Here is a 15,961-nt window from a genome sequence, read left to right on the forward strand (position 1 = left end):
TGGCACCCAGCAGCATAAATGGGGCGCTGGACACACGATCTGCGGCCATTACAGGAAGGGGGCTGGGGAACTGGGTGAAAGACGCGGCCCGTTCCTCCCCCACCGGGGAAGCACCTGGCCGCATAGGGAGAACTGAGGGCAGTCGGCCACGTAGACCCGCTGCCTGCAGCTGTAAGAACGCGGCCAGGACATTGCACCTGGCCGCAGCAGATACGAGTAAGCGGGCTGATGTGCCCGCAGTAAAAACGCGGTCAGCCGGGTGGGAATGGAGACCCGCTGCCTGCAGCTATAGGTCTCTGGTCAGCCTATAAAGAACCCAGCTAGGACACTGCGCCTGGCCGCACAAGGTAGTAAGCAGGCAGATAACTCCCCCACTGAGGAAGCGGAAACCCTCTGCCCCAGAGAATGAAACCGGGGCAGCAGCATAGAGTCTCCGGCCGGTAGTGAAGATAATGCTCCTGAACCCCAACCTGAAAAAGGGAAACAAAAGGGAGATAAAAACCTAACTAAACAGCCCTTACTTGAAAATAAAAAAAAGACCAGGTCTGGGGAGCTCAAAGACCTGTGCCTGCCTCCTACTGGCACTAGCTAAAACTGATTACCTCACTTCCAGTGGGCGGGTATATACTGCCAGGGAGGAGACAACTTATTTTCCTAGTGTCAGCACCTCCTAGTGGCAAGAGCATATACCCATCAGTATAGGTGTCCCCCAATGAAGAGCAACCGAGAAACAGGTGCTTTACCAGCGAATGCCCATTCTGATTGGTCGGTTCTTCCCGCCATTGACATGTTTCACAGATCTGGACTGTCTGTACATTGTATGTTGAGTCTGGTTTCAATTTACAATGGTCCAGAAAAGACCACTGTATGCTGAAAATATTGTATGTTGAGGCCATTGCAAGTTGAGGGATTAGTGTACAGAATTGCCGGAACTTACATAGCCTTACATTGCAGTCAATAGGAGTGTACTTGAAGTGATAAATACCCTTTAGGGTGTATTCACACATATAGCATATTGCGCATACAGTGGTCCCTCAACATACGATGGTAATTCGTTCCAAACGAGCCATCGTTTGTCGAATCCATCGTATGTTGAGGGATTCGTAAAATGTAAAGTATAGGAAGCTGTACGCACCTGTCCCCGCCGCTCCCGATGGTGACCCCGGGCCTCCGCTGGGCTCGCCACTGTCTTCTCCGGTCCTCCGCTGTCTTCCGCAAGGCCTTACTGGGCCTGCGTAGCGACGTCATTACGCCACTGCGTACGCCATTCCTATTGGATGACGTGCGCAGCAGCGTATTGACGTCATCGGAGAGGGCCGAGAAGACACCGGAAGACCAGCGCTGGACCCGGAGGGCACCCCAGAGCATCGCGGAGGGGTAAGTAATACTTACAGCACCACACGGGGAACATTAAGCTGCTATCCGGCAGCAGCTTAAGCATTTTGCGCTGCCGGATAGCACTTAATGCGATGGCCCCGACATAAAAAAGCATCGTATGTCGATTTGATCATACGTCGGGGCCATCGTAGGTCACTGTATTTGATGCGCAGGATTTGAAGTTGCAGATTTAAAACTGTGCTCAGTTATTTAGCCGACATTGAAATCTGCAGCTTCAAATCCTGCACATCAAATATGTGCAGGATACTGTACGTGTGAACGTACCCTTAAGGGGCATTTAAGCGGGATTTTACACAAAGTGTCCTTGTCATTATACAAAACCTTTGGACATGTTGGAGGGTCATGTAAAAAGTTTTGAACAGTCAAGAAACTCAAAATTCTCTTTTTCATCTCTCATTCCTCCTGTTATTTCTCCTTGAAACTTAGAAATAAAATTGACAACTAGTTGTTACCAAGCTGGGACCTTTGAGGAGATCTGTCAAAACCTGTGCAGAGGAAAAAGTGGAGCAGCTGCCCCTAGCAACCAGACTGCCTCTTTTTAAAAATGAAAGTAGCAATCTGATTGGTTGCTATGGGCAACTTCTTAGCCAAACTTGTGCAGAAGAAGTCGCCCATAGCAACCGGATTGTCTTTTTAAAAAGAAGGTAGCAGTCTCATTGGTTGCTATGGGCAACTTCTGCTCAAGTATTGCTAAATCTTCCCCCCGTGTCCCTACACCAGTGTTTCCCAACCAGTCTGCCTCCAGCTGTAGCAAAACTTCAACTCCCAGCATGCCCGGACAGCCAACGGCTGTCCGGGCATGCTGGGAGTTGTAGTTTTGCAACAGCTGGAGGCACACTGGTTGGGAAACACTGCCCTGCACTGGTTCTATCCAGTCAGAACTGATACTGTCAGACAGGGTTGGAAGTGGCCCTAACTGGTATGATACAAATTTTCAATTTATTTATAAATTTCTATGAGAAATAACAGGCTTTTCAGTGCAATTTTGACATTTTGAATGGTCTTCTCAAAAAGGTGTTGCTGTATTTACACACATTTATGCGGTTCTTTAAGTCTGAAAGAGAAGCCAAACGGAAAATACTAAAAAATAAATAAAAATAAAAAAAACACAACATTAAAAAATAAAACAACACACACACACACACACACCATACAATACAACATAAAGTCACAGATATATATGGATCAATGGTGAATACAAAGCAACACACACACAGAGACTTCCCCGTACCAATGTCCTTCCACAGATGTCGGTCTTTCCTCACTAGAAGACGCCGAGCCTCGATCTCCACCTCTAGTCTCCGGATCGCTCTCACCACAGGTTCTGAGGTAAAGAGGCGGCAGGCGGATCTCCTCAACTTATTCAGCCTGCAGCGCGCCGTGTAGGCTTTAAGGGACACCTCTTCCTTGGTCGGGGCCTTTGGCACGCTGGCTTTATGATTGTTCTCCGCACCGAGGATCAATGCGGCTGCATTAACTACAAAGAGACACAGAAAAAAATTTACATCAGACCAAAGAACTACTGGATAAAGTTTGAAGGAGCCTCCGGTTATATTCGATGGTAAATTTCGAATTGTTGCAGAAATGTCCGTGGGAAAAAAAACAAAACATGAGTTCTATTCATCGGACAGAGTTCTTCAATATGAATGGGGTGGTCAGAGAAGTCTCTGAAACAAGCTCTGCTGCATCAAACTTATCTGCAAGCGGCAAGTTAAAGGGGTATTTCGGCCTTATACATAAGATTTCTGATCGAAGGGGTCCCCCGATGGGACCCCCGCGATCTCGGTGCAGACAGAGACGTCACGGCAACGCCTCCCTCGTGCCGTCACATCACACCCCGTCCGTTCATGTCTATGGGAGGGGGTGTGACGGCCGCCACACCCTCTCCCATAGACATGAATGGAGGGGGCGTGGTGTGACGTCGTGAGGGGGAACGTAGCCGTGATATCACGTCTGGGAGGCAGCGCCTGGCACAGAATGCAGAGGGCTGCACCAAAGATTGCGGGGGTCCCAGCGGCGGGACCCCCTGCAATCAGACATCTTATCCCCTATCCTTTGGGGGGGATAAGATGTAAAAGGTCGGAATACCCCTTTAAAAGGTGGTGGGGGGGGGGGGGGGGGGTTTATTGGTTTACCCTGTTTTTGTGGCATCGATTTGTAGCAGTTGCTATTTAACCCTTGAAAGACCTTGCTAGATTTTGTTTCAACCAGTGGATTAAAAGGGGTATTCAAAAAAAAATAAAAAAATAAAAATATTTTAATTCTTAAACAGATTTGTAAATTAATTCTATTACAAATATCTTAGCCCTTCCAGTACTTATCAGCTGAAGTGGAGTTGTTCTTTCCAGTCTGACCACAGTGCGTGCTCTCTGCTGTCACCTCTGTCTGACTCAGGAACTGTCCAGAGCAGGATAGGTTTGCTATGGGGATTTGCTCCAACTCTGGACAGTTCCTGAGACAGACAGAGGTGTCAGCAGAGAGCACTGTGGTCAGACTGAAAATAACTCAACCTCAGCAGCTGATTTTTTTAATAGAAGTAAATCTACAAATCTGTTTAACTTTCTGGAGCCTGTCGATATAAAAAAAAATGTTTTTTACTGGAATACACCTTTAAATGGGCCGCACAGCTCCAGTAGGTTCTGCAGTCTCTCCATTATATACCAGGTATAGCGGCCTAGTTTTTGCAGTAGCCGTGTCTGGTATTGATGCCAAGTCCTATAAACTTGAATGGGACTGCACTGCAGACCCAAGTAAAGCCAGTACAAGTTGTACCGAGCTGTATCTGGTTAGAAAACTGGCTGAAGCGCCATGACTACTTCATTCAGCTGGTTGTGGAGGTGTCGGACCCCCTCTGATATCATATTGCTGGCCTATTCTAAACCTGAGAGACATAGGTGGATAATGTTTCTTAAGCGACAAACCTTTCATAGAATCTGTTTTCACAGCAAAGTCATCCGGAGTGAGAATGAAGTTCAGCCACCAGGTAAAGCCCCGTTCCTGCTTCGCCATCCAACGTTCGTCATAAAACATGTTCTTGGCAGCAAATGGCATCGGGTGTCGAGGAATAACTTAGAAAAAAAAAAAAAAAAAAAGACAAAAATAAATAAATAAAAAACACAAGAGGATTGTGAACAGTCGACATATACACTTCATAAGTTATGTATTGACTAGTTTTTTTTATTTTTGAAAGGATTAAAGTCAGATACTGAAAAAAGTAATTTTCCCAATTTTATTTCTATTTACGGGCATGTTGGGAGTTGTAGTTATGCAACAGCTGGAGGCACCCTGGTTGGCAAACACTGAAATAGCTCATTATGGCGAAGGAGCAGAATCTAATCAGACCGTTCAAGGTTTCAACTTCAGGACAGCTGTCCCGATACAAATACTGGTATCTGAACAGATACTGGACATTTGCACGAGTACTTGTACCTAATCCGATACCTGCCAGTGGGACCCCCGTCGGCAGGTATCAAGGGGGTGCCCTGTGCATGCTATTGAACTACGCGGCATGCTCAGCAGCTGAGCGCACATCATAGCCGGGACCTGTGACTAAGGCCAAACATCACAGATCACGGTGATGTCCGGCATTAACCCATTAGATCCTTAACCATTTTGACCGCGGCGTCTAAAAATCCTGAAATAACTGCTCAGGGATGCTGATCGGGATCACTGCAGCTACATCAGTGTCCCTATCAGCTGAGAGGACGTCTGGAGGTCCCCTATTGTGCTCCGTGCCAGCCGATCATCGCTTCTATACTGCAGCCAGCCATGACAGGCAGTAGTAAAGGAGCGCCGATAACACTGCTCAATGTTTTGCAATATATAGAATAGTACTGATCAATGTATGCAATCTACAGATGTCCCTATGGGGACTATAAAATAGTGGAAAAAAGAATGTGAATTAACCCCTTTCTTAACCCCTTAAGAACCCGGGCTTTTTCCGTTTTTCCTCCTTAACTTTAAAAAATCATAACTCTTAAGTTTTCACCTAAAATTATATATAATGGCTTAATTTTTGCGTCACTAATTCTACTTTGTAATGACATTAGTCATTTTACCCAAAAATCTACGGTGAAACGGGAAAAAAAAAATCAATGTGCAACAAAATTGATGAAAAACACTATTTTGTAAGTTTTGGGGGCTTCTGTTTTTACGCAGTACATTTTTTGTCAAAAATGATACCTTATCTTTATTCTGTAGGTCCATACGGTTAAAATGATACCCTACTTGTATAGGTTTGAATTTGTATCACTTCCGAAAAAAAATCATGAATACATGCAGGAAAATTTATACGTTTAAAATGGTCATCTTCTGACCCCTATAACTTTTTTATTTTTCTGTGTTCAGGGCGCTTTGAGGACTCATTTTTTGCGCCGTCATCTGAAGTTTTTAGCGGTACCATTTTTGTTCTGATCAGACTTTTTGATCACTTTTTATTCACTTTTTTGTGGTATAAAAAGTGATCAAAAATGCGCTATTTTGGACTTTGGAATTTTTTTGCGCGTAGGCCATTGAACGAGCGGTTTAAAAAGCGGTATATTTTTATATTTCGGACATTTCCGCACGCGGCGATACCACATATGTTTATTTTTATTATTATTTACATAATGTTTTTTTTATTTTTGGAAATGCCGGGTGATTCAAACTTTTATTAGGGGAAGGGATAATTGAAAGGGTTAATGATTTTTTACACTTTTCTTATGCAATATTATAGCTCCTATAGGGGGCGCTATAACATTGCATGTACTGATCTTTTACACTGATTGATCCATCTCCATAGGAATGGATCAATCAGTGTTTTCGGCGATTGAATGCTCAAGCCTGGATCTCAGGTTTGAAGCATTCATTCGGCGATCGGACAGCACAGGAGAAGGTAAGGAGACCTCCTCCTGTGCTACAGCTGTTCGGGATGCCGCGGCGATCCCGAACAGCTCCCTGAGCTAGCCGGCACATTTTACTTTCGTTTTTAGCCGCGCGGCTCAGCTTTGAGCGCACGGCTAAAGGGTTAATAGCGCGCGGCACAGCGATCAGTGCCGCGCGCTATTAGAGGCGGGTCCCGGCTTCACTATGACGCCGGGCCCGCCGCAATATGATGCGGGGTCACCGTGTGACCCCGCGTTATATCGCAGGACCGGGACTCATGACGTACGCATACGTCATGGGTCCTTAAGAGGTTAATAAAGGTTTAAATCACCCCACCTTTTCAAAAAGTTTAAAGGAAAACGGACATGTTTTCTCCCGCACTATCCACAGGTACTGATGGATAGTGCAGGAGACGCAGATTCCTATGAGCCTTACCTTGGCCGGATCCTCCCGGTCGTTCGCCAGCAATCATAGTTTTATTATATGTGGAAATCTGGCTGTAACTGGCACGGGCGGGGCTTCTGTAGCTTAACTGGCATTGACGTCAGTGCCGCTTATGAATATTCATCCCTCCTGCTCTCCCTCTCTTCGCCGCTCCTAACTGGAGGAAGGGGGGGGGGGGATGAATATTCATAAGAGGATGGCGCTGCGGACGAGTGGCTCTGACGTCAGTGCCAGTTAAGCTACAGAAGCCCCGTCTGTGCCAGTTACAGCCAGATTTCCACATAAAATAAAACTACGATTGTGGGCGGATCCAGCCAAGGTAGGGATCGTAGGAATCAGTGTCTCCCGCACTATCCATCAGTACCTGTGGATAGTGCGGGAGAAAACATGTGACAGTTTTCCTTTAACCCCTCAAGGACTCAGCCCATTTTGGCCTTAAGGACTCAGACAATTTAATTTTTACGTTTTCATTTTTTCCTCCTCGCCTTCTAAAAATCATAACTCTTTTATATTTTCATCCACAGACTAGTATGAGGGCTTGCTTTTTGCGCGACCAGTTGTCCTTTGTAATGACATCACTCATTATATCATAAAATGTATGGCGCAACCAAAAAACACTATTTTTGTGGGGAAATTAAAACGAAAAAAGCAATTTTGCTAATTTTGGAAGGTTTTGTTTTCACGCCGTACAATTTCTGGTAAAAATGACATGTGTTCTTTATTCTGAGGGTCAATACGATTAAAATGATACCCATTATTATATACTTTTATATTATTGTTGCGCTTAAAAAAAATCACAAACTTTTTAACCAAATTAGTACGTTTATAATCCCTTTATTTTGATGACCTATAACTTTTTTATTTTTCCGTATAAGCGGCGGTATGGGGGCTCATTTTTTGCGCCATGATCTGTACTTTTTTTTGATACCACATTTGTATATAAAAAACTTTTAATACATTTTTTATAATTTTTTTTTTAATAAAATGTATTAAAAAAGTAGGAATTTTGGACTTTTTAAATTTTTTTTCGTTCACGCCGTTCACCGTACGGGATCATTAACATTTTATTTTAATAGTTCGGACATTTACGCACGCGGCGATACCAAATATGTCTATAAAAAATGTTTTTTACGCTTTTTGGGGGTAAAATAGGAAAAAACGGACGTTTTACTTTTTTATTGGGGGAGGGGATTTTTCACTTTTTTTTTACTTTTACTTTTACATTTTTTTTTACACTTGAATAGTCCCCATAGGGGACTATTCATAGCAATACCATGATTGCTAATACTGATCTGTTCTATGTATAGGACATAGAACAGATCAGTATTATCGGTCATCTCCTGCTCTGGTCTGCTCGATCACAGACCAGAGCAGGAGACGCCGGGAGCCGCACGGAGGAAGGTGAGGGGACCTCCGTGCGGCGTTATGAATGATCGGATCCCCGCAGCAGCGATGCGGGCGATCCGATCGTTCATTTTAATCGCGAACTCCCGCAGATGCCGGGATCTGTATTGATCCCGGCACCTGAGGGGTTAATGGCGGACGCCCGCGAGATCGCGGGCGTCGGCCATTGCCGGCGGGTCCCTGGCTGCGATCAGCAGCCGGGATCAGCCGCGCATGACACGGGCATCGCTCCGATGCCCGCGGTTATGCTTAGGACGTAAATGTACGTCCTGGTGCGTTAAGTACCACCTCACCAGGACGTACATTTACGTCCTGCGTCCTTAAGGGGTTAAAAAAAAAAAAAAAATTATAATATTATATATATATATATATATATAAAGATAAAACTTTTTTTTTTTTTTAAACACCCTGTCAAATGACATTTAATTGGTAATTGGAGTTTAAAAAAAAAAATGTTTTTTTAAAGTAGCGGTACTTGTACTCTGTCTTAAAAAAAAAATATTTTTTTTTATCGGGACAACCCTAGTTTCCACTGTATGAAAGAAACCTGAAGTAAAACATTTAAAAGTAACATAAAAGTTATTGCGATATTACAGTAGCAGACTGTTTCTACCGGTTCTGTATAGTTACTGGCACAATCGACTAGAAACACACATTCCAGTAGGAGACCCCTCTCACCTGTTTTGGGCGGCCTCATAAACGTCAGCTTTGACTGGGCGACGGCAATGATTCTATTGGAATTCTTAAAAGTGACGGCGGAGTGCAGCTGTGGTAGTCCTGTGTTATCTAACAATGTAAAGGGAAGAGCGACTTATCCTAATGCTCTGAGGGTACAAGCATTTAGTCACATACAACATGACTTATTTGACAGTTCTGCCTCAAAATGTATGTAAGCTTCCATAATTATTTAATGTCTGCTGTACTGTGAAAGTGCCAGGTCTGCTGTAAAGTGCCACAAGATAAATCCCCTAGGGGTCTCTGGGCCAATTTAAGTAATGTTTTAATAGCACACTGTACCAGTGACCTTTCTAGGTAGTACACCGAGTGTCCGAGCTGCAGCAGGGCACTGGAGTACACTAGATAGCAATGATAAAATAGTAGTCTGCATGACAGACACTTTGTGATCCCATTAGAGAGGATTTAACTGGGCAAAGTGTTGATAATTTTAAATACCACTGCCATCTAGTGGCAATAAATGTGCAACACACCAAGTTGAAAATTATTTTAATGAGCATAATTAAAAGTTATATTTTATGGGGGTTCTTTAGTCAGGGTTAACCCTGAGGGGATTTATTCCCCAAGTAGGTTTTGTGTTACCAGGTCTACTGTAAAGGGGTACTCTGCTGTAGAACATTTTATCTTAAACATTATTCACACCCGGCCCAACCTGATTTCAGATCATTACTTAAAATTAAAAAAAATTAAAAAATAAAAAAGAAAGAAATCTCTATCTGGATAGTTATTACCCATGTAAAAGGACTGGGGAAAGAGAAACATATGAGGGGCTGTACAGAAATAGAAAAACAACTATCATGTCTAAGTGAGGGGGCATGACTGCTGTGTTGGCCCGAAGCCAGCGTTCTGGCATCCTTTGGATAGGGGGGGGGGGGGGAGGGATAAGATGTCTAGGGGCGGAGTACCCCTTTAAAGCTAGAACAAGGTCTTTCTTATTGGTATTATAGCAATGTCATACGTTGCACATGTGGCTCTATGCAAAGGACAAAGGATTATTTTGGGTAAAAAAAATTAAATAAAAAGATATTATTAGAACAATAAACCGTAAAATCAATAAATGTTTAATGTTTTTCCATTTTTCGCAAAAAAATAAAAAAAACATTTTTTTGTTTTTCCAACCAGACATTTCCATACCTCTAGGATGCGTTTTTGCCAGAATAGGTTTTGTTTTCATAGCTTCAGATTTGATGTTGTGGCTGTTTCCAGCTTTTTTCAGTGATGAGTTGGCTGGAAAATGATATAAGAAATGTCAGAAGAAAACAATTGGGTTGTGTTATTTATATAAACCGATGACTGAAATTCATCCACTATACAGGAAGAGGAGACGTCATATTTTAGATTGAGATTTTACATCCAATCATAGCACCCAGACTGGCTGAACTCTGGGGAATGGGTAAACTAATATATAGTTATTGTGGTTAAATACGTTGCAGATGGGCTACATGTGACCCTACCCTTAGGGTAGGTTCACACATACAGGATCCTGCGCAGGATTTGTAACTGCAGATTAGAAGTTGTGCTCAGTCATTTAGTTTACATTGAAATCTGCAGCAGAAAAATCCTGTGCATCAAATCTGCGTACGTGTGAACATACCCTTAAGCGGTATTCTGGTACAAGAAAATGTTGCTGTGGCTAATCTGAAAATATAAGAAAGAAAAAAACAAACGTATCTACCCCAGTCCCCCGCTGCTCTTTCCAGGCCCCCACTTCACGTCACTTTTGACTGTTTCTGGAATGGTATTTCAAAGGAGGACCCGCCAAATTACTAGCAAACAGGACATTACTGTGACCAGTAATTGATATCTCAGGATCAGGAACGAGCAGTGAAGAGCTGGGGACCAGAAGGAGTTGTAGTACGAGCAGCAGGGGAACCAGGTAGGTAAGTATCGTCTGTCTTGTATGGTCCTATACATAGTGAAGCTGGGACCTAGCAATAGATGGATTATTGGTCATATGATTCTTCATTGGGCTGATTCATTGAGGGATTATCCGGATCAAGGATGTTCTATCAATCAAGCACTAACAGAACTAGAAGCGACAATATAACATGTATACTGGATGATAATAACGTTTATAAAATAGTCCCCAAAATGCAATTCTAAATATGGTGTCACCACTTAACTCTTGCAGACCTTTCTGTGTTCCTTATAGATTTACCTGATCTGTTCTGCGGCACCCGCTTGCTCACATGCTGTGAGGGCGTTGGTTTGGAGATCTTCTTGGCCAGGGTGGTAGCATTCTGTATGGAGTCACTGGACATCGCTGTAGCATCTCTAGAGATTTCCTCACTTCTTCTCTTGCGGCCACAGATGGACAAAGGCTTAGATACCTTCACAGCGGATTCTGAGCTGCTGGTGGAACTCTGTAGACTAAGAACCGTAGAGTCTGAAACGCTTATCACCGGCAAATCTGGCAAAAGAACGGCCTGAGAGTCAACACCTCCATCGGATTCAATGTTCTTCAGTCTTCGGCGGGACTTTGGCTGGGGGTTATGCTGCGTTTCCAAGCGATCCGCTGCCTTGACTTTCACCACAGTGGCTGAGGCTATAGGTGGCTTTACAGGAGCCTTGGTGGCCGCTTCATTATTGATCACTAGATGTTTAGGTTGGTTTTCAATGTCCTCTTCAGCCTTTACTGATATTATGGGCAATTCTGGAAGATCCTTTATGTCGGTCACATCATCATTTAGAAGAGATTGAAGTCTCGGCTGTTTTCCGCTGCAATCTCGTACTTTTGTAACAGTGGCCGATATTACGGGAGGTTTTATGGAGTTTATCACATCACTTGTGTCTTCAGAGAGTGGAGACTGAGCCTTCACCTTAGTGACGGTGGATGTTATTATTGGCGGCTTGGATACAGTTCTGTCATTTCCTTTTTGCTTTTTTACACAGAAAGTTAACCTGGCGCTAGGCGGCTCCAGATCCTCTAATGTTCGTGTCACCGTCACCTCTTCTTGGATGACAGACGACTTACAAGGTGTATTTAAGCTAAACCCATCAAAAGCTACTGCCTGAGCTGGAGGCGTAAGAAAGTTTTCTTTTACAAACTGATCCGGTGACAGGATCGGGGTATGCGGCGCCGCTGTCAGATACTCATCCGAAACCACATAGCTGTTATTGACAAACGAGTCCGGACTTAAAATGTTCCTTTGCGGCGTCCCCGAGACTAGAGGAGGACTCTGGCTCCTGGAGACGACACTTCTGTGGAGTTCATGAGAAGATTCATGGAAGGAGGAAGATGTGTGAGAACGTTTCACTGTCACCTCAGTCTTACAGAACTCTGTAGGAGACACCGTAGGGTAATCTGTGTGCTCATGGATTATACCAGGGGTACAAATAAAATGACCGTGATGAATAGTCCCAGGGTGAATCGGGGATATTGATACTTTGTTTATTCTCTGTTCGCTCTGAGTCCACTCTTCTTCGATGAGCACGTCTCTATGGATAGTAGACGTGGTGGTAGTAACTTCTTCAATGGTCTCGCTGTACTCAGTCGTACACAGGACCGAATAGGTTTTTGACCTCTTTAGTGACCCTGGAGTAAAGTCCTGGAGCTGGTTGGTAAGAGGACTAATCAATCCGGCTGGAAGTCTATGTTCTGAACTTTGTCTAGACTCTCTGACCGGAGAAGGGCCGGTGCGCAGATTCTCACAGGACTGCAGAGGGCTCCTTGTCCTCTGCGCCGCCCCAAGACCGCTCTTCTGCGGCACGATGAAGGTTTTGTTTTTTCCATCATGAGCACAAGGAGCTTTGGTCTTCAGACAAGAAGCTTTGGATCCCACAGGAGAATATTTCTTTTTAACAGTATTCCATCTGCTTCTCTGTAAAACATTAAATGTGTTGAAGACATTAAAAAGGGGTATTCCGGCCAAATATTTTATTTATCCTATATGCCCAGGCTGCGGCCATTAAAATATTATACTTTATCTAACCTTTCCCATGCCGCCAGTCTCTGTCTCCTATCCTCAAGCCCTGGTCTTCTTCCTGGTTTTGGTCACGTTACACTGTGCATATCTAATTGGCGGCCATGGCGATGTCCAACCTCAGCTGGTGATGTTATATAGCAGGCCCTGCCGCTCAGCCTATGACTGGCCAAGGTAGGACAGCACTATGATCATCTACTATCTGAGTGCAGTGTGACGTGTCAGGCTCCAAAACCAGAAAGAAGATGGGGCTGTAGGAACAGAGACCCAAATCGGAAGCACCTGGAAAGTGGCCAGAAGTAAGTTATAGTTTATTATTTTAAATGGTGGCAGCCCAGACATATAGGATAAATAAAACATTTGACCAGAGTATTCTTTTCAAAAGGGGTTGTCATTTGAAAATTATCTTCTCTAATTGGGAGGGGACCAACCACTAGAAACCTTGCGATCTTTAAAGGGTACCTCTCATCAAATAAACTTTTGATATATTTTAGATTAAAGAATGTTGAATAACTTTCCAATAGCATGTTAATGAAAAATATGCTTCTTTCTATTGTATTTTTCCCGATCAGTCCTGTCAGCAAGCATTTCTGACTCCTGCTGGAGTCCTAAACACTCAGAGCTGCCAGCCTGCTTTGTTCACAGCCAAACAGGCTGTGAACAAAGCAGGCTGGCAGCTCTGAGTGTTCTCCTTTGTGAACAAAGCAGACTGGCAGCTCGTAGTGTTTAGGACTCCAGCATGAGTCTGAAATGCTTGCTGCCAGGACTGGTAGGGAGACCCCTAGTGGTCATTTCTTCAAAGTGGAAAATTAAATAGAAAGAAGCATATTTTTTAATAACATGCAATTGTGAAGTTATTCTGCATATATTAATCTATAATATATCAAAAGTTTTTTTTGATGAGAGGTACCCTTTAAACCGGAACCTCAGCTCTCAGAGAGAGCACATGCTGTAGACGGCACATGCTATATTATATAGGAGCGCCAAAGCTACCAGAACACAGCACTGCCCAGACAAACGAATGGAGTGCACGCAGTCTACAGTACACACGGTCACAGGAGGTCAGGTTACAGAGATCGCGGGGGCTCCCAGTGCTCTTTCAGATACTTATCCTCTGGTTACCTGGTGGATAAGGAATAAGATAATTTTTAATGGACAACCCCTTTAAAGAATTTGCTCTGAAATTGAATATTATTAATGAACACACTAGAAACTAATACGATGGACATTCAAAAAGTTTCTGCACTTTATATCTTTGTTGGAAAATAGTGTAGTGACTGGTCACATGTCAGCCCGTCACAGAACGAGTAACGGAATTTGTTTTTGATGTAGATTTTTTTGTTTTGAAAAAAATAAAAAAAATGATAAAATAAAATCTGCCCCACTGCTATTTATTGAGGCAATGTGCCCACAAAAACAGCTACTCTTATGGAACTCACTAATGTGGTCCGTTGTGTTAAATAGCATAACCTAACAAAATGGGCCCCACTGCTGTTCGTTACAGTATGTCGGCATCTCGTTCTTGGCAGGATACCAACAGTTACCTCTAAATCAGTGGTCTTCAAACCTGCGGACCTCCAGATGTTGCAAAACTACAACTCCCAGCATGCCCGGACAGCCAACGGCAGTCCAGGCATGCTGGGAGTTGTAGTTTTGCAACATCTGGAGGTCCGCAGGTTGAAGACCACTGCTCTAAATGTTGTGTGTTCCTAGCCTTGGGCGTTTACCTTTTTTTTCACAGGAAGCTCGGCGCGTCCCAACAAAACGGCCTGGTGCTTCACAACATCGTTCAGAAGAAACGTCAGCAGTTCTCGGATCCCTCCTTCCTCTAGTGGGGTCCATGTGATCGTAAGCGGAAAAGTTTCATAAGGCTGAAAACAACAGAAATGTAAGGAGGTCAGCAGAATAGAAGGTCAGAATTTACTATGTAACATTAAAGGGGTACTCTGCCCCTGGCATCTTATCCCCTATCCAAAGGATAGGGGATAAGATGTCAGATGGCCGTGGTCCCGCTGCTGGGGACCCTGGGGATCGCTGCTGTGGCACGAGTTTGCTCTGTGCGTAATGACGGGCGATACAGGGGCCGGAGCAGCGTGACATCACGGCCCATCCCCTTAACCCCTTAAGGACCCAGCCATTTTACACATCAGGACCCCTGTCACTTTAAACATTAATAACTCTGGAATGCTTTTAGTTATCATTCTGATTCCGAGATTCTTTTTTCGCGACATATTCTACTTTAACATAGTGGTAAAATTTTGTGGTAACTTGCATCCTTTCTTGGTGAAAAATCCCCAAATTTTATGAAAAATTTGAAAATTTTGCATTTTTCTAACTTTGAAGCTCTCTGCTTGTAAGGAAAATGGATATTACAAATATTTTTTTATTTTATTCACATATACAATATGTCTACTTTATATTTGCATCATAAAATTGACGAGTTTTTACTTTTGGAAGACACCAGAGGGCTTCAAAGTTCAGCAGCAATTTTCCAATTTTTCACAAAATTTCCAAACTCACAATTTTTCATGGACCAGTTCAGGTTTGAAGTGGATTTGAAGGGTCTTCATTTTAGAAATACCCCACAAATGACCCCATTATAAAAACTGCACCCCCCAAAGTATATAAAATGACATTCAGTCCGTGTTTTAACCCTTTAGGTGTTTCACAGGAATAACAGCAAAGTGAAGGAGAAAATTCACAATCTCCATTTTTTACACTCGCATGTTCTTGTAGACCCAATTTTTGAATTTTTACAAGGGGAAAAGGGAGAAAATGTATACTTATATTTGTAGCCCAATTTCTCTCGAGTAAGCACATACCTCATATGTCTATGTAAAGTGTTCGGTGGGCGCAGTAGAGGGCTCAGAAGCGAAGGAGCGACAAGGGGATTTTTGAGAGTACATTTTTTTTAAATGGTTTTTGGGGGGCATGTTGCATTTAGGAAGCCCCTATGGTGCCAGAACAGCAAAAATCCCCCACATGGCATACCATTTTGGAAACTAGACCCCTTGAGGTACATAACAAGGAATAAAGTGAGCCTTAATACCCCACAGGTGTTTCACGACTTTTGCTTATGTAAAATAATAAAAATAAAAATTTCACTAAAATGTGTGTTTCCCCCCAAATTTCACATTTTTGCAAGGGTTATTAGCAGAAAATACCCCCCAAACATTGTAACCCCATCTCTTCTG

General features: G+C 43.4%; 1 protein-coding gene across 1 annotated transcript in view; it reads right to left on the minus strand.

The window, feature by feature from the left end:
- Positions 1-15,961, minus strand: part of ASPM (assembly factor for spindle microtubules) — a 92,818-nt gene that overhangs the window by 68,120 nt on the left and 8,737 nt on the right. The window contains exons 2-7 of the mRNA XM_056523443.1: positions 14,495-14,638; positions 11,003-12,665; positions 9,979-10,071; positions 8,788-8,895; positions 4,320-4,466; positions 2,630-2,875 (exon numbers count right to left, since the gene is read on the minus strand). Coding sequence (XP_056379418.1) covers positions 2,630-2,875; positions 4,320-4,466; positions 8,788-8,895; positions 9,979-10,071; positions 11,003-12,665; positions 14,495-14,638 — 2,401 coding nt within the window. The remainder of the gene's footprint in view (positions 1-2,629; positions 2,876-4,319; positions 4,467-8,787; positions 8,896-9,978; positions 10,072-11,002; positions 12,666-14,494; positions 14,639-15,961) is intronic.

This window comes from Hyla sarda, chromosome 6, assembly GCF_029499605.1.
Source record: "Hyla sarda isolate aHylSar1 chromosome 6, aHylSar1.hap1, whole genome shotgun sequence".
NCBI lineage: Eukaryota > Metazoa > Chordata > Amphibia > Anura > Hylidae > Hyla > Hyla sarda.